Source organism: Fringilla coelebs (assembly GCF_963513975.1).
Source record: "Fringilla coelebs genome assembly, chromosome: 13".
Classification (NCBI taxonomy): Eukaryota; Metazoa; Chordata; class Aves; order Passeriformes; family Fringillidae; genus Fringilla; species Fringilla coelebs.
This window is the reverse complement of record NC_140039.1, coordinates 5,927,361-5,946,628: the sequence shown is the minus strand read 5'-3', so window position 1 is coordinate 5,946,628 and position 19,268 is coordinate 5,927,361. Positions and strand designations below refer to the sequence as shown.

The 19,268-nt window shown below is 42.9% G+C and overlaps 1 protein-coding gene across 2 annotated transcripts in view; it reads right to left on the bottom strand.

Moving 5' to 3' along the window:
* DCAF1 (DDB1 and CUL4 associated factor 1) overlaps nucleotides 1–18,909 on the bottom strand; it is a 47,534-nt gene extending 28,625 nt beyond the window's left edge. For both annotated transcript variants that reach the window (XR_014616477.1, XM_084214218.1), the window contains exons 1-10: nucleotides 18,808–18,909; nucleotides 13,692–13,809; nucleotides 9,056–9,132; nucleotides 8,721–8,794; nucleotides 7,654–7,767; nucleotides 5,791–5,928; nucleotides 4,481–4,984; nucleotides 3,322–3,423; nucleotides 1,969–2,127; nucleotides 522–701 (exon numbers count right to left, since the gene is read on the bottom strand). Coding sequence is in view for 1 of the 2 variants with exons in the window: in XM_084214218.1 (XP_084070344.1) it covers nucleotides 522–701; nucleotides 1,969–2,127; nucleotides 3,322–3,423; nucleotides 4,481–4,984; nucleotides 5,791–5,928; nucleotides 7,654–7,767; nucleotides 8,721–8,794; nucleotides 9,056–9,132; nucleotides 13,692–13,801 (1,458 nt within the window). In the remaining variant the exon portion in view is untranslated. The remainder of the gene's footprint in view (nucleotides 1–521; nucleotides 702–1,968; nucleotides 2,128–3,321; nucleotides 3,424–4,480; nucleotides 4,985–5,790; nucleotides 5,929–7,653; nucleotides 7,768–8,720; nucleotides 8,795–9,055; nucleotides 9,133–13,691; nucleotides 13,810–18,807) is intronic.
* Between the last annotated feature and the right edge of the window lie 359 nt (nucleotides 18,910–19,268).

Genomic DNA, 19,268 nt, shown 5'->3' with positions numbered 1-19,268 from the left:
GCTGCAGGAGTGCACACCCTGCAGGCATTGCTGCTTTTCTACACAAACAGTACCCAGAAAGTACCACAGTTCCTGCAGCACACACACAGCCATTCCTCTCCTGGAACAAGGCTGCATTTATCCACATCCAACAGGGTGCACATCTATGTGGAGTGGCAAGAAACATCTGGACTATCACTATGCCACCACTATTTGAATGAGTATTGCTTAACCCAGGAGTTGCAACAAAAAAGCTCCCAAAGGGTATAAAGTCTCTAGACAATAATCATAATAATAAAAATAGTAAAGATAAAAGGATGCATGTAAGTGTTGCTTAGAAAGCTCAATCCACCTCTCCATCTCTTGGAAACTGAGGAGGAAAAACCCCAAACAAAAACAAAAACAACAACAACAACAAAAAAACAAACCAACAAAAAACCAAAACCAAAAAGAACAGAACTCTACACCTGCATTTACAGGGTGAAAAACCTGCCACTAAACCCCTGCTCCCTACTTACCCTACTTAAAGCCACAGCCCTTACCAGGTTAACCAGACGCCGCAGCCCATCGTGCCTATCAAAGAGCTCCAGGACAGCACGGAAGGAGAAGCAAATGGAGAAGAACATGGTGGCATGGCAGCAGCCCGAGGCATGGGAGCACTCCATCAGCCACAAGGTGTAGTTCACTACATCTGAAAGCACATTATGGGGGTGCATGCACACCTAGAAAGCAAAAGAACATTCTTGAGGAAGACTTCAAACACTGCTTAAGAGATTTGGTCCAAGGAGAATGAAGAATCTTTGAGAAGCAGAGGACAAGTATCAGCTATTCTCAGCTTGACTTCGGACATCTGAGACATGAAATAAAAAATCCCATTTCCAGACCAGTAAAAAAAGCTGCTGACTAATAAAGACTAATAAAGAGTATGATTTGGCAATATAGGACTAGAAATCAGTCTATTCCCAGAGTAAAGCACAATGAATATAGCAGCCTTAGTGTAGTACAATTCCAGAGTCGTTCTCCATACCACTTCCACATATCCAAAGAATGCTTCACTAGAGGGAGACGACTTTCCACTGAAGAAACACAAATTCTGCTCAGTGAAACCAAGTACCACATGCAATGTTGAGGTACTAGCAAACTCTAGCAGCACTGAAACCTAGGGGAATTGCAAGGATTGCCAAATCCAAGCCTAAAGCCTGACTTTTCTCTGGAAACAGGCAACTGAGCTGGTCTTTTCCTATTCTCAGGCCATGTCCCCAAAATGTGCAGACCATACACTCAGATCTGCACTTTTGCATTTGCCTATTTACTTCTACTGAAGAGAAACTGGGAACCTTCTGTCAGGGTCAGTGACAAGAGGAACTGAAGTGCTGACACCAGCTGCTGTGTGCCAAGTTAGACGAGTTTTCCATCTCTTCTCTGCTGGTGTTGGATATACTCAAAGAACACAGTGCTACCAGTTTCAGACCTGAGGTCTGGCATGGACTACTTGACAAGTGACTGTATCAATGTACCACAGACACCTGCTCTACCTGGTATCTGAACATATTTGGGATAACATCTGGCAGAACATCTGGCACCAAGCATGAATAAAAACAATCTCAGGTGTAGTAGTCCATTGGAACAGACAGGAAAAGAAAGGCAAATGAGAATGTAGGAGTTTTTGGTTGGGATTTTTGGAGGGAAAGAGGGAAGAATAGAATGAAAAGGGTGATTAAAGTATTAAGACAAGGCTGACAAGATCTTCAGTTAATTCCCTAGGAACTGACATCCACACCCTTAAAACAAAACACTGTTATTCATAAACACACCTTGAAACAATACACTATTATCCATATACCTCCTAATGCCTCTGCATATATCCATTAATCATCCATATAAATTTGCTTTTAAGCTTAGGAGATGCTTATTCACTGTTTGAACACAGGTAGAAACACTGAGAAATTATGGGAATCACTGCAGTTGCAATACAAGAACAACTCTTACCCTCTCCATAGCATCTTGATTGTACGACAAGTAATACAAACACATGGACACGCCTGTTGCTGCCATGGAAGGACGAGGAATCTCCAGCAACTTTTGCACTCCTCCATGAGCAACAAACTCTGTAGCAAACTTGTTGTGCAACAGCAATGATGCCAAATGCTAAGGAATCATAAAAGCAGATTAGACTAGAATTCTTGAAACATCAATTCCATCCCCATCCCACAGAAAAACAGACAGAAGAAAGAGTAACTGCTTTGTGCACCTCACTTCCTCCTCCCGTTATATTTAATCCAGAATGCAGTATTTTTCCCAATGACAAAACCAAAAGAGGCGCTACAATTTTTTTTTACACTTCTTGCAAAAGAAATACAAGAAAAGCAGAGCAACTCAAATTATCCAACAGGCCACCTTAAGATCTTTCTATTGTCTTCAAATTAATTTTCTTTCTATTATCACTACCAACTATTTAAATTTCCATTCATATTTTGATTATGACATATTGCTGACAGAAGGAATTTTGTAAAATTAGGTGTAAAGGCAATTAAAGGGAAGCCTGCAGCTGCACTTAAGTGTACTGCACACTGCTTTCCTATATTACCTACACCTGAAGAGGAAACAGTAAGAACCACTGTAAATCCCACTCTACTCCCAACTGAAGTAACCTACAGCTACTGTAGGAACATTGCTCCTTCAAAATAAATTCTCAGGCAAATGACAAAGATACAGAGAGGAAGACTCTGGAGGATCAGAGGCAGAGAAGTTATTGTGAAAGAGGGAAAGAATGCACAGAAAAATTTAACTTGTGCTGCTGCACTGCAGGTTTGGCTTGAATAAGGTTATTTTGTGTGGCTTTTTACCTTGGGGAGGTAACCTTAAAGACTACTCACACAAAACTAGTATTTAAACCACTGAGATCAGAGATGTCATGTTGGGGCTTCTGGGAGTAAGATGTTTATGCTCCTTACCCCTCACAAGTGTCCTTTGAGATGGCAGGCAGTGGAATGACCAAGAATGCCATCTAAGGGCAGGCAGCAGGAACACAATCATTTGACAGAGAAATGAATTTTTATCATCTTCAAATAGGTAGATGAAAGGTGAACTTAATGGCCCTTTTTGCACAACTAAGATATTTTTATTCCCTCCTTCCTTTCATGTTTTTTCATTTTAAGTGCTTGACACTTCAAAAATCAAAACTGCAATGCATTCAGCTTGAGTGAAAGCCACTGCCAATCCCAGGGAATGCTGCAAGACATCAACCTAAAGATGACCACTTGCTTTTGACACATAGCAAGCATATATTAGACAGTTTTACAATGTTTATGGTATATTTTATGTGTTTCGAAAGTAACTTACCTTAAGGGCTTCAAAAGTGAGCAGCACATCATTGGTTCGCTTCAAATCAATGTAGTACATCATCAGCTCCCTTGATCCCAGTTGCATAAAGATGGGTAGCAGCTGAGAAAACAAAAATGGGACACTAGCTGAATGTTTCATGGGAATTACAAGGTCTCTTTTGGTTTATACTCTCTCAAACCCCCAGTTTTCCCCTATTAGCAGATACCTGTTATGAGAGGTCAGAGGTAACCAGCTCCATCCATAGGAAGCAATAAAGGTTAACAGACCTCTTGTAATACATCTGCTGACTGCAGCAAGGTGCATGGCAGCTGCCACACGGAAATCTTAAGACTCTCCTCCAAGTGCGGCTATGGAAGTCCACACAGATACCACCCTGGAGAGAGGCTCCACCTTCCATCTGTGCAAAGACAACTACCCAACAACTGAACAGAAAAAACAGGAGAGCAGGGCAACAGACCAAAACCCTTTGCATCATTCTTGGTAACACCTTTATGCTAGTAATTCCTATTTTTATAGCCTGTTATTGCTGGCATATGAAGCAATCCAGTCTGCATGCAGGGTGTTAGGGGGTAATGGTTTCACTGGCTGTCACAGAAACAAGGCACACATGCCCACACACAACAAAAAAACACTCTTTGGTAAATCTGATACAGCCACATTATTTTGTCCATTTAAATACTACCAGTTATCAAAAGCATCTGCATAACATGGGCCCTGCCACTTCTCCTCAGAACTACTACAGAAGTTACACAAACCACTTCATTTAGAATTTCAAGTTGATTATTTCCTCAGACTTTTACTTGCAGGACTCTATTATAGCCACCATAGGAAACAGGAAACGTCTGCATTTCAAACAAAGCTTTCAAGCACCCAATTTAGCAGGAACATGGGACAAAATTCCCAGGGTCATGCTCCAACTACCAGACCACACATCTGCTAGGTTCAGGTTTGAGTATTACCTACCAAGTAATATTCAAACTAATGGCTTCATCAGTTTAGAAGTCATCAACAACTCAGGGAAAGTTACCAGTCTTAATCACGACAGGAAATATCAGAGCGTGATATAGAAGTTCTGCCAATTTCCCCCCACAATTCCACTCAGCTTTGTACAGAGAATTAGAGCACAGAGTGCTTCCTCCCACCTTCATATGCTCACCTCTTGGTACTCCCCCAAGGGAGTCAGGTACTGAAGAATCAGCCTCTGCTCTATGGCAGGAGTCAAGGGGTAAAGTGTGTAATTAGTGCCAATCACCCACGGGGACATTTCTGACCAGCTGCTGTTGGACAGTTCCACAAACATCCGCTCTGGTTCCGAGGTGGAGAAGCCCAGCTTCTGCTTGGCCTTCCGGAAGCCGTCTCTTTCGTGCTGTTTCCCTGATTTGCTTCTTCTCAGTCCCCCATCATCTAGCTTTGTAGCAGAGTTTACTCTGCTACTCGTCTTGTGACTTGAATCGAGATGAAAGGAGATCTCCATATCACCAGAAACTTCTTCTTGCTCTCCATCTACTGTCATTTCTCCATAATCCATGTCCACAGCCTCTTCATCAAGGGGCAGCAGAGGATCTGATGGCACTTTCCGAGGACTGGGGCGCTTGTTTTCCTGTTTTGTCGTTATTTCAGTGACCTGCAACTCTCGTAGCCGACGGAGCACCAGAGCCACCTGTTTCAGAAAAGCAGCACTCATGAGAATCCACTCCTTGCTTTGATCATGCAACTCACCTCAGCCATATTTTTTGTTATCATCATATAACCCTTCCATGCATCCAGTCCTGAGTATGCTGTGGTGTACATTTGCCCAGACAAATAACTTCAAAGTGACTGAGAGAACTCAAATCCATTTTGCTACAGCAACTCTCATTCTAAAATATCAGCACTATGTCTCCCATGTGAGAAGGAAGTGGCTGGAAAGCCATTAGGAGCAGATGAGCTATAGTGGTGCTAACAGAACCCCATACCAGTTTGCAGCATCCTTCCACCATCTCTGCCCAGCCTGAAATAAAGGCAACATTCCCTTTGGAAGCAGCAGCTTTGGTAAATCGCAGTTCCACAAAACCAAAGGTCATGCTTTTACTTTTAATGTTTAGAAGAGAAGTCATAGCTGTCTCCAAGTTGACTCACCTTTCATTTTAAAACCTCTGTCTGGCAGCCAAATCACAATGTGCAATAGTTACAGATGTAGAGCTTCTGAAAGTTGTTTTTTAAGGAAAGTATGAATATGAGTCTCATTAAAAAGTAAAGTATTTGACTTAGGTTTCCATTGGCATTTGGAATACAACTGCTGTTAACAGACTATCAGGCTGCATGCTCCAACTCAGGCAGGAAAGGATGGAAGCCATGACCCTTACAGATAGTACTACAACCACTGTAAGACTCATATATTAACCCGTGAATGTGCGCTGCCCATAAATAAAAATTATAAAGAGGTAACTGTACTTCACAAAGAGAAAGTGATTGAGAGATCATTACCAACTGGGAGTTCTCATCCCTGTAATTTGCAGCAATGTCCTGGTTTTCCATAGCTCCTCCCAACAGTCCTGTTGCATACGTCCTTAGTGGCTGATCAGCCTCTCGTGCCCATTTAAAGAGATTTTCAACTATGCCTTCCTAGAAGGGAGAAAACAAGAAACCCGTTCTAACAGTCACGTTTCATCTTTAGCTTCTCAGTACCAGTGAAAGCCTCTGTTGGGAAGAATTCTCTCTTATTACAGTAATGATCAGGCTGGATTTCCTACCAAGCATGTAATGAATGAAAATAACTGCTGCAACAACAAAAAAAAAAAAAAAAAAAAAAACAAAAAAACAAAAAAACAAAAAAAAACAAAAAAACCCCACAACACCTAAATCTTTAAGCTGCATTAAACTATGCCCAGGCGTCAGACATCTGGATTTGCACACCTGCAAAAAGTGGCCAGTCAAGGTACTTCCTAGGAGGCAGCAAAACACTGCAGGTATGAATTAGTGCAAACAAACAAGCCCTAAGTTTCACTAATAAAAATCTCCAGCAATTTAGCAAATTTCAAATAAGCTTTGTTGAACATATATTAAAATGAAATTTGGCTAAATTTAAAACAGACAATTTGAAAGACAATGGTTTAGAATGAAAGATCAATTTGTTTCCTCTAAATTGCCACTGGATTCAGAAACATCAACAACAATTATGACAGAAATCTTGCACACAATTTGAATTACAGGTACAATACAATAGAAGATCAGTGAAAAGTAATAACGAAGAGACACATTTAAACAGGAACTCTCAGCTTACAGATTTTTATTGCCTGTTATATACTTAAAGACAATTGCATTATTATTTCAATGCTCTTATGTAATCAAAAAAAAGTCTGATGAGCTGTGAAATCCCTTGGTCGCTAGAGGGCCTCTTTGTGACAAGAACAACAGCCTCTTCCCAAAGCCTCCTATGTACTGCCAGAACAGAGCTCCAGATATTCTCAAGTCAAAAGGAAAAAAGTCCCTCAGTGCAAAACTTCATTTCATTTCAGTTTACAGAGAGCTTTTGTCTCTGGAAAGAGATAGCTATATTCTCCTCAAATGGGGAATTACTGTTTTGGTTTTAAATTGTTTTTTGATCAAGGCTTCCCAGCCTCAGCTTTTGGACAGATCACAAAGAGCTCAAACCAAATTAAATCTTCCACAAAGGGAGCACATTATTTTCTTTTATCATGCTTTAGAATTCATCTGCATATTTCTAATAGTAGAGAAATTAATTTAGAACTTCTACATACAGCACTGCCTCATTTCCAAACTTCAGAAAAATACTAATTCTAACAGATGAGGAAACTGTGGCTTGAGTGAAATTCACTTTCTCCTCACTTTCCACTCTGTGTGCATTCCTTCAGAACAACTCATTTGTCAACATGTGAAGTCTGATTCAGCTGTCTATCACAGCTCCAGATAATGCCCACAAAGCTTGTGGATTTTAGACTGCTTAGTTAAAGTATGACTTGCTTATCACTTAGCTCTAGGAAAGCTATTGCTCTGCCAGAGCTGGGGATTACTGAGCAAGTCCTCCATGTTCTGTACAGTCTGCTCCATTCACAGGCCTATAAAGTAACAATTCCCAAAACATTACATTAAATTCCATCTCCTCTGTTTCAATCAGTCACATCCCACTTTAAAAAGCTATGAAAAACCCAAGATTTGATTAATTGAACAAGCCAAGAGCAAAAAGCCCCAAACCACTAGTGAGACTGAACAGACTGGCTCTCAGACACAGGATTTCAATATGGCTTTTTACTGGCTTCTCCTTTGGGAAGTCTTGTTGGAGTACAAAATAAAGAAAGCTTAAAACCCAAGCTTTAGTGCAGGTGATACCTTTTCCTGGAAGACAACAGCTGTTTCCAGTCCTGGCATGATGTCCAGCAGAAGTCTGCAGGCAGCAGTGTTTAGTGGAGGTTCTCTGCTTGTCATCACATAAGCATTCACTAGCTGGAGAAGATCAGGAACAGCACTGGTTTAAAATTCAACTCTGACCAAACCCAGAGCAGTGAAAGCCTTACAGCTCCCGTGGCAGGAAAATCATAAAGCAAGGAATGCCAGTCTAAGCCCTAGATATCAACATGAGCAGCCTTTAGCCTGCTCCCTCAGTGCCTTAGAACTTAAAACTACTTCTCAGAGAAGCAGAGAGCCTCTGATCTGCTGTTCACTGACTAAATATCTATCTTGAACTGATCTGTAAAGACAAAAGCCTTGGAAAACTGTAACAGTAGAAACACTAAAAGAATTTTTTTTGTTAACATAAGAAATTGCACATTTTTAACTGCACATATATTTCCTTATCACTTGCAGTTTAAGACAGAGAGAGACATGCAAGCAATCTGTCAGAATCCTTCCAGCAATGTATACTGATATAGGTGCTTGCAGGCATGCAAAGGTAACAAAATTCTAGCTATTAAGTCATGTTACAGTTTAGCAATGCAAGTGGAAAGGCAGACTCTTGCCTCCTCCTGATTCTCTGCCTGAGTCTTCTAGAGCTGATATGCTCTTCTGTTCCTGCAGGCAGCCAAGTAGTTCCAAGCACTCAGAAACAAGGCACTGGAATCAGCGGTACTAATTTCCATTAAAGAAAGAAATTATGGCTTTGGACTTGTATTAGAGAAGCCCCATTTTCTTTAAAGATACTGATAAACCTTGAAAACAACTCATTCAGTTGTTGCTACACACATTCCAATAGCTCATGAACTCCCCTTTACCTGAGTCACTCTAACAATGGCAAAAGAGTTGCTCTTAAACCCAACTTAAAAACTAGTATTATGGAAAAGAGAATTCTGACACCACTAAAATAAATATTAAACAAATAACAAGGTCAACTGGCACAGAGGAAATAAAAGCTATAAGGTGGTGTGAAGAATTGACAGAGAAAGTTTTCAGAGCACACCTACCGCATTCATGAAATCATCATTCTTGAAGAGTATCCTCAGTAAGTGACCAAGCATGCACTCCGGGTCTGCCCGACCTGTGGGACAAACAGGAACACAGAAAACACTCACCTTCCTACCTCAAGATGCCAACATTAACATTGAACTGCTACCTTCAAACTGACTGCGGATGCTCTAGATTCAGCGCTACAGAGCACAACTTCCCAGCGCAAAAGCAGTGTCAGACCTCGACCAGCAGTTGGCACTTTCAGGCTAAAAGCTGTTTACTTTTGAATATGAGCTACCAGGTAAGCACTGGGACACAGCTGGTGCTGCCACAACCGCTCAGGACGCCTCACCTGGGTGTCGGTCATCAAACGGGTCTGGGTCCCCTTTGCGGTACTCTTCAGTCTCCTTCTCGATCAACTCGGACATTCTGCAGCAGGAACAACACAAAGTGAGCAGAATTCAGACTCCTGGAGCACAGCTCCTCACAGTCACACATCTGTCAGAGCACTCCAAACCACCCCATCAGCTTTCACCAGTGTTCAGTGCCACCAGAGGATTTCTGACTGTCCACAATAGGGAGGGAGAGAAAACACTGGCCTCTACTATCTCATCTCATTTTTAGCTCCAGAATGCACTGGACCCATAGCAACACCCCAGAGATGCATAAACTTTGACACTCTGAAGGGCCAACACCTTTTATGTACTCATGTTAGACTCTTTGTGGTGTTCTACACACAGTGTAGAGAACTGGAGTAAATAAAGGGCTTGAGTACTTCTTACCACCAGAGTGTCTCTCTTTTGCAGCAGAGCAAGTCCTGAACAGGTAACTTATTCCTCCCCTTTGTTCAGTCTCTGCAGGTGCAGCTGCTCAAACTGTCTGCACAGTTTTTTGTTATTCTGCACATTAAATTTCAATTGTGTCGTAGAATTAAATATAAATATTTCATAAATATTAAATACTTTTATTAAGTGCTGCGTAACCTCTATTCAGTTATCAACTTTTTAACATGCGTCAACTACCACCACGGATAAGACAAGGAGAAACTCAGCCAGCTCCCTGTTCAGAGATCTTCAAAATACATTAAATGCTCCTCTCCATCAGAAAAACAAAACTGAGTTGTTTTGGTGCTATGCCTTCCCCTAAACTTAGGAGCAGCCTCAGCAGACATAAGAAATCCTATGCTCTAACTCATTTAGAATGAGCAGTAAGAGAATTAATTATTATTTTTATTTACAGAAAATCAAGAAGAGGTAAATTGTCTCATGGTCAAGCAATAAATAATTCCATAGTCATTCATTGTCCTTCTCCATGTAGTGTTACAGCAAAAACATATGCAGTTTGAGGTGAAATAAAGAGCACTCAATTCAATTGAAAAAACATTAGGAAATTAAATCTCATTTCCTTGGTATAAAACATGAATCCTTCCCTCTACAGAGATCCAGAGTGGGAGACAGCATCTATGTGCAGCACAGCATTTTAAAACCTCACAGTAGTTATCTAGGCAGAGTTTATCACAGGGGAGGGAAAACTGCTGGAAGGCTGCAGTAATCCCTGGAAAAATATTTGTCTTTCACAGAGTATTTCCCTTACAGAACACTGCTGACTTCTATTCCATGCCTGTTACTTTCCAGAAAATACCCAGTGTTCCCAGGCATGACTAGAGGCAAAAATGTACTTAGTCCTGCCTCTGTGAGCTACACTGACTTGCCAGTGCGACAGAGGATGACTCCTGCCAGATTCTAGGAACAGCAAATTAGCTCATTGGGAATGAGCAGAGAACTTTCTTGCTTGCCTTTGATCTGACAATTATCTTTCAACAAGCTGTTGATCTTGTGGGGTTCCAATATTTACTTTTATAAGCCTGATTGTGAAAGGATGCAAATTGTGTCCCTTGTTAATAATAGGTGGCACAGCTTGAGCTCTCAAGAAATTCTGGCACAAGCAAGTCACTTAAATACTCCACTGCCAGCTCCTCATTTTTTTCCATGAGAACTAATAGCTTGAGGGATGTCTGCTAACAGAAAAGTCAGACAAATGGGGAGCTGGGAAGCAGCACTCTCGCCTTGTCAGGTCTTTTGAGGTGATAATTAGCATTTTGGTGATGTGCCAGAAAGGACAGACAAGCAGCATGGAAAGTGAGCACAACACTCTGGCCACTGCATCCTGTCTGGGTAGGCAGCCAAACAGCGAGCCAGCTCCCAGTGCTTTCAGGGACAACAACATTATCACAGGCTCAAAGAAAGACAAATGTGAATCACTAATTATGGAGGGTTTTAAGACAATTATTCACAACTGTTTGACCAAAATAAAAAAAAAATTAAAAAAAACCCAAAAAAACAAAAAACACTGCCTCTTTGAAATTTATTAAAAAAAAAAAAAAACAAAAGAGAAAAATCAAGCTTGCTTACAATACCCTTCTTTTAACTAACACATACAAAGGTGGTTTGTGACTTGACTTAAATCTATCTAGATCCAACAGCTTTGTCAATTCTCAATTGAAGCAACTGAGTGTCAAATAACTACTAAAGCTCATTTCTGCCTTCTAACTTAGGCACCTGGTATACAGGGCTGTAACAAAACACAATTCACAAAACCACAGAACTTGAATAAAAGTTTCAAGATTTCCTTCATTCACTTGGCATTATACTGGTTCTGCAGACACTTCCAAGTCTGTAAATCCAAGATGCAGGATTTACACTGAGCCTTTTACTGCTAATTTTTTTTCTCTTTACAACTGTGTTTGGTAAGTCAGTCAGATCCTCATTTCCACTTGCCACAAACTCAGCTCACCTTAGGAGCAGGGAAGGAAGGACAGAGGTATACAGAAAAGTTTGCCTACTTTGCAAGGCCCCCAGTGATCGAGATGGAATAACAAAGACATCCTAATCCTGCTTTGTGTCATCACCTGGCATTAATGACCAACTTGAGCCTTTACAGCAGATTGCCAGAGCATAAGGTGCTCTAGGATCCCACACCACAACACAGCCGGTTTGTGGAGATGAAGTTACAATGTGAAACTGCTGATTTATTCCCTTGATGAAAGAGGCTCCTGGGACACAATAAATTATCTGAGTCTCACAATTTGCCTGATTGGTTGAACATGACTTGCATCCAGTCTATGAAGTAAGACTATTACAGGATCATTTTAATTTACAATAGTTTTGAAAACCATGTATATTACATATCTTTTTTTTGCTGATAGGCTTTCCAAGCAATTTCTTCAGTTCATACCTTCTAACACTCAAGTGTTTGTAAATCCAGTTTTCTGGAAGTGACAACTCAGCTGTGGTTTGTAACTGGTGCTATAACTGTTGCTGTCATTGTCCTGTTACTGCACTCCCACCTGTGCTGCCTCAGCATCACATTCAACAGACTCCCATCCACACAGGGAAGTTTTCTTTCATTTAGCTCACAGGGAAGAAGGGAGTAGGGAATATCACTCATCAACAAGTATAACCACAGCTCCCTCTGCCCTAAGACCAAACCAAGATGCAAGGGCATTGCTCTGCCTCAGGACATTGGCACTGCAAGCTCCAGTTGGTGAGGATTCCTCAGGAGCATCTCTACCAGCAACTCTAAGTATCAAAATAACTAAAACTCTCTCCTACAAACAGAAACATGGCTGTCATTGATAACTGAAGCACTGTAAATATAATTTCTGATTTTAACTTCTGGTGAAATCCCCATGCTACCTTAAATAAATCTGTACTATCTCCACTAAAGCAAAAATACCCAAGCCTTCACCATTCATAACCCCTCTGCCTGCTGCACAGAAACCTTGAGAATCAACAAAATTATCAGACTTGTCTGAGCATAAATAATATAGGGAGCTGAGAGGGAGCAAGAAATGCCAGACTGCTATAAGCACAAAAAAATACATGTTTAGTTCAAATGTCTTTAAATTTCTTAGAATACAATAATTTTCTGGTTATGACTACAAGAAAAAGCCTTGAAATAGCACACGTTTCCTTCAGACAATACACAGAGATACACCAAAACCTGTGTCATGATTTTCAAGAGACCCACTAATTTTCAAGTGTTTAGGGTTGGCTTTCTGTTGCTCATCTCCTCCTCCTATGCTGCTATTTTTAAAATGCAGTAAGAACAGCAAAGAAGTTGTGCCTACTGGGTGAGGCACAGCACAGACCTGAGCAAAGAACCTCCACTAGATTCCTGTTACTTCCACCCAGTGCCAGCTCCAGCTCTGTGCACTGACTTGTCTGACCCAACAAGGCAGAAGAGACACCTGGATTGCTCCTGAACTGCAGAGCAGTTGAGTCCTGCACACATGAGGCAGGCCATGGATCTGCCAGCAGAGCTGTGAGGAATTGGGGGAATTTCTGCAAATCTCCCCTTAAAGCAGGAGTAATGTCAGTCTACCCAAATGAAGGCTGGCTTGGGAAAACACAAATGTAACTGATTATCCAAATCTTTCTTTTGTACTAGATACTGTCTTATAATTAATGGTGTTACCTAAACAGCCCCAAATAATTTACTAGTCCAGGGCATTTTTCTCACAATACAATGGCAGTTGATCATCACACAGCTTAAAAAACAATCAGGTTTTAAGATTTCACTTTAAACATGCCCTATGAGCTTCACTAATACCTTCTCAATATAGCTCCTCCTACTCATCCTACTCTCACCCTTTCATTTAATCTGATCAATGTCACTGCAATCTCAAACCCCTCGCATCTTGCTTCCCATCTCAATGAATGTTTTACAAGCTTAAAGTGAAGATACTGAAGTTATTTCAAACATTTAATGATGCTCCTGACTTCTCCTATTTCAGAGAATTTGTAGACACAGTGTAAGATGTCATTAAAAGTTTTTATTTAAATACCACACTAACAATTCATTTTCTAGACCAAGAAAATGAATTACAGGTTATCAGGTATGTGAACACCTCAAGAGAAAACAAGGTAAAAGCTGCTGTCATGTACCTTCAGCCATTCAGCTTTAGGGATTTGCTCAATAGATCTTACCTGGTGAGAATAGGGACCATGTCTTGCCCACTGCCATGCTCTTTCTCCCATTGCTCAAGCAAAGTAGTGAGCTCAGCCTTGGAGTCCACATGCCCAGATCCTGAAGTCATGGCTTAGCCTAAGGCAGAGGTAACAACCAGGAAAAAAAAAGGCATAAAAATGAGCAAGAAATCCCAGTCTTTTACTGTATTCTTTGAAACTATCTAAATCAAATATTACAAGTCATTTGAAAGAGACAAATAATACTCAGCAAAAAAGGAGTGAGAAGACAAAGTAACAGAACAGTACTTTCAAACATGAAAGTTTCTTTCTGGTCCTTTGCCTGCAGACTGAAGAACATGTGCACCTCTGAACACAAGTCCTGACTGGTGCTCCCCAGCCCTGACCAGGCTGTTTGGAATGCACACCTCACCACAGCTGTGTTCACTGCCTGAGCCTTTTAAAAGCTCTACCTCAACTCCAAGAGCAGACCTCAGTTACCCTTTGTGATTTACTCAAGAACCAACCTAGCCAGGACAGCAAGATTGTGATCAGTGTCGTTATCCCAGTTTAATGCCCTGCAGACAGCAGTGGAGATGCCAACAAACTCCTGGGGCCCACAGTGATGAGGAGCAGAGGCAGCCCCCAAGCGCTGCGGGCAGTTGGAGCAGCCCCAGGACAGCCTGGTGGCAAAGAGCTGGTCAGCGCTCCTCCAGGGCCTGCCCCGCTCCCCCAGGGCCTCCAAAAACAGCCAGTGGCTCCAGGAGGAAGGAAGGATGATCACAGGAGGGAGCACTGGAGCAATTACTTCAGATTTATCAGCCTTTACTTGCATGACAGCAGCTGACAGAAGATTTATCTTCCCATCCTCAAAAGTGAGAAACTCCTACAGCACTGAGTGACTTGTTGAAGCATCATTTAATGAAGGGAACTATCACTGTAGGTTCTGTTTAAGCCTTTAAATTTCCAGGTGTCAGCTTTTGTCGAACTGATAAAAACCTACTAGAAATATTAACAGCTTAAACTAGAACAAAATCTGTCTCAAGATACTGCCATGCCCCTAGTTTCCAACCTGACAGACTGCGATTGCTGTAATTTCTGGAGGAAGGAATACCCAAACCTAATTTATAAACTGACTTGGTATTGGAGGTAGGGGAGAGTACACCAAGCAAAACAGATTTCTTCACATCCAAAAACACACAAAGATTTTCAGCAGTTCATTAGCCATAGCATAGCCAATATCCATCCGTCATGAGATTAAATACCCGTTTGTCATAACCGGCCCAGAGAAAGAAGTTTTCAAACCAGTGTTAAATGCAGAAGTGTTTAAGACAATGACATACACATCAACTCCTGAAATACATGTTCAGGAGTCAGTCAAATGGCAGACTCTAAAGGCAGCCATAGCACAGATTACACATGCGTTTATAGTCCAAGCTGTCTCTGAAAAACATCCCCACAATTTAACTGTGTGCTGGACACCTCCAACTGGTTTAAAACTTCTTCTCACTCTGGGAATGGATGAACAATCCTACAGTTCTACCTCGTGTCTCATAGGTGCTTCTGAATTTAATGTACTGTGACTGGTTAGTTAAATGGGAAACAAGAAGTTAAGAACACTGGCTGAAGATTAAACAGGCAGAAACTGCACCAAAGTTATCACCCAAAGACTATGAAAAGATAAACCTGTGATTACAAGAACACCATTTTGTTAAGTACTATATGCAGTGGACATATGCTAACAAAAAAACTACCTAAGCATGAAGAAAGATGATGCTTCCTAAATCACAATAATTATGATTTTATCTAGGGCACTTATTATTCATTCATTCATTTCAGAACTACATCAGGAAATTCAATGCAAATGCATAAATTGCTTAGGAAGAAACACTACCCAGATGCAGGCAAAACCATAATGAGATTGTACACACAGACACACTCCCAAAACACCTTCAAAAATAAAAACTACTCCAAGCTCATTAAGTTCCATTTCCTTTTTCATTAACTGAACACCACTTGCCAGCAGCTCTTCAGAGCTTTAAAATATCACAGAAAAACATTCAGACAAATCCACTCTGGGCCTCAGAACACAAGTGCTGTAACAGAATCCACATTCAACCATTTCAGACATCCCCATCTTCATTCCGTACTCAAGGGATACAGCAAAAAGGGCCCTGTGACCTCAGAGCTGTAGAGGGCCTGTGCAGGCTCCCCTGCAATCTGGAAAACAATTTACTTCCTCTAGCAACCCTTAACAGCTCCTGCTGGAAAACAGAAAAGGTCCAGCAATATCTGCAACAGGCCAATGAAGTGCCAGCCAGGAAGACCACAGGAACTCCTCACTGCCCTCTGGGACACCTCGTGCTATACCAAAAATCAAGGGAAAAATCCCAGCTATCCCTAAAACCTGCCTCAAAAAAGCTCATTATTGGTCTAAATAACTGGTGCTGACAGAGAGCTGCTTTCCTAAAATGAAGTTCTAACATAGAAATGCCACCCTTTCTACTGGGACACAGCAGTGACAATGAATGTCTTGCAAAGGCATCTCCACTCTTCCACAGGCTTATCCCTTCCAATCTATTCAAATAAATACAATTATTTTAGATGGCACCACAGAAACGCCTACTGTGCTCAGTTTTTTCAAGAATTCCACCTTAAATCAAAGTGAGGAGCTCTGCAGAGAAGACAAGAACATAAATGATATGAACTAACCTGTAACTGTCAGCAATATACCTGGCCTGATGGAGAGGAAACCTGGGAGAACAGCTCTGACTCTCACTACTTCCCTTTTCAGCACAAGTTGCTGAAAAAATTCAATCTTAAATTGCTCTCCAAGAATCATCAAAATCGATCAGATTTAAATTTGGGGGGGGGGGTGGGGTGGGGAGGGCAGAGGGATATAATTTTTTTCTCTTAATAAGTTTTGAAAATCATAGCCTATAACAGATTTCACTTTGAACATCTAATAAGCTAAGGAATGGCATTTTTTCTCAAACAGTGCTATTGCCAAAATATATTTAGAATCGATATTAACAAAACATAAAGCACTTACTCAAAGGATTTGACTTTGAAAGACAAATATTTGCAGTCTCAACTACCACGGTGGCCACTGCAAACGCAGATGTGGCTGTTTCAGCACACCGTGGCATTGCTGTAATGCCAAACACTGCCTGGCATTGCTGTGCCACAGCAAAGCCTTTCTGGGCATTGCACTCTTCTGAGCTTAGCTGTAAGAATGTGACATTAAAGGGAAACCCAGAGACTATTGAGACACAGATTCCTCAGGGTACTCTCATGTTTTTGAAACCTCTGACACTTGAGTCACCTTAGTGAGACACCTCTGAACAGCGAGGAAATAAAATTCCAGTGACCTCTAACCACAAACCTTGACTGAGTGCCTGGAAGAGTTGGAGCAATTCAGCTCCACCCTTCTGTCCACTGGAGCCTCACACCAACTGCAACAACATCACAGCTCATTCCCTGACTGATGCTGAGCTCAGGGAAAGGTCAGGAGGTTCTGAACACACTGACTTCCCACAGATAAACACCTTAAGCATGAAACCTCTTAGTGAATATAAACATACTTGTAAAATCTGAAAACCAACAGTTTGGTTATTTGGGAGATGAACACAAAAGGCCTAAGTTAGCAATTTAAATACAAAATGAATGAGCTATATAATAAAACCAAAAATTATACCTCAAGCAAAAAAACCAAATTTCCCGAAAACCACAATTTTGATCAACTTTGTAGGAAGATTGCACATTTAAACTAATGTGCACATTAAATGAATGGACAAAAAGTACATGAAGATTTGTAATTCCACATGCACAGGGGCAACTCAAATTCTAAGAACTGCACTTTGGGCCAACTTAAATAATCCAGTTTGACAATGTTCCCAAACTTGATTCTAAGTATGGCTGAGGACAAAATGTAGGGAAGACTAATGCAATAATGTACCACTAATGAGTTGGAATCTAGTTAATTGCCCAGTAAAGCTGAGCAGTACATTTGCAGGTTCTTTTATACTAATGCTTTAACACAAAGAATTCCTTACTTTAAGAAAAAATAAAATTCTCCTGCACATCACAAATATCCTTTAAAGACATGAGGCATATGACAGCTATTTGTCTAAACCTGTTGAGCCTCAAATACCCACGTGAAAGTTAAAAGTATCACAAACTGTCAACTCTGAAGTTCATTTGCGGAAATAATATACCACCAAGTAAGAAAAGCCTCAGAATCTCTGGAGCACAAAACGTGGTTTGGTGTCCTACACTGAGGGAAGTCTAGGTTTGTTCAACTTCTGGTTTAACAGAGCTCCAAACTTGCTGATATACTAAACATATCCCTAATGTTGCCTTTAAGTATTTGCTTAAAAATTCGGTTGTTGTGGGGTTTTTTTTCCATTCTCTTTTTATTTATTTTTTTAAATTAAGGCATTTTAAGGAAAGGGAAAACCGCAAGGTTATTCAGAAAAGGAAATTCTCCTTCTACAAAACAAACTTAGAACTACGTTCTAATCTGGCAGGACAAGCCCAAAAACAGGAACAAACTTCTGCTGTCTACAAAATAAGAAAAAAAAACAAAACAAAAAAAAGCCCCGCTCTGTTACAACATCAATTCCTCTTCGTGCGGCTGCAAGGGGAAACACGCGGGCCGCACCTCGCGGGGGCGGCCGGTGACAGCTCCCGCGGGGTCCCGCACGGCCCGGCTCGGCGGGACGCACGGGCGGCCCCAACGTTTAGAGGTCGGCAGAGACCGGAGCGGGGGCGGGGGGAGCGAAGAGCCAGAGATCCTCCCGTCCGAGCGGGCCCGGCGCAGGAGGAAGAGCCCGGCGCAGGAGGAAGAGCCCGGCGCAGGGGGCGGGCCGGGCGGGGCGGCGCAGGCCCGGTCCCGCCGGGGGGGACGGGACGGGCCGGGGGGGACAGGCCAGGCCGGGCCGGGCCCGCCGGGCCCCCCGCCCCGAGGGCGCCCCCTAGCGCGGGGGCGGACCTGCAGCCGACCCCGCGCCCCTGAGGCGGCCCCCCCCACACCCCGCGCCGCTGCCCCTGCCCGGCGCGGAGGCCGCGGCCGCCAACCGGCCCGGCGAGGCTCCGGGGCAGCGGCGGCGCGTCCCGCCCACCCCGGCCCCGGTACCTGAGCGCTGCCCCGCGGTGCCGCCGCCGTCCCCGGCCCCTGCTGCCGGCCCCGCGCACCCCGCGGCGGCCGCGATCGCTGTGGAGGGCGCACACTTTTTTGCGTCACCGCGCTGCGTCACGGCGGGCGCGTCACGGCCGTGAGGGAGAGGGGCGGGGGCCACGCGCTCGGCCGGCCTGCCGGGAAAGGGAGTTCGCGCGGGGCGCATGCGCACCCCCGGGAGCTGCCGCCGCGGGGGATGCTGGGAGCAGTAGTTCGCGGCTCGCGCCGCCATTGCCCAGCGCCGCGTCTCCGGGCGGAAGGGTCGGTGCTCCACCAGGCGCTCTCCAGGGAGAGGGGCGAGGCTGTTGGCTCCGCGGCCCGGCGTGACACGGAGGAGCCGCCAAGCAGCAGCTGTCGGCCCCGATACCTGCGTGTCCGCCCCGATAGCGGCGCGTTGCTGGGCACGGCGCCATCCGCCC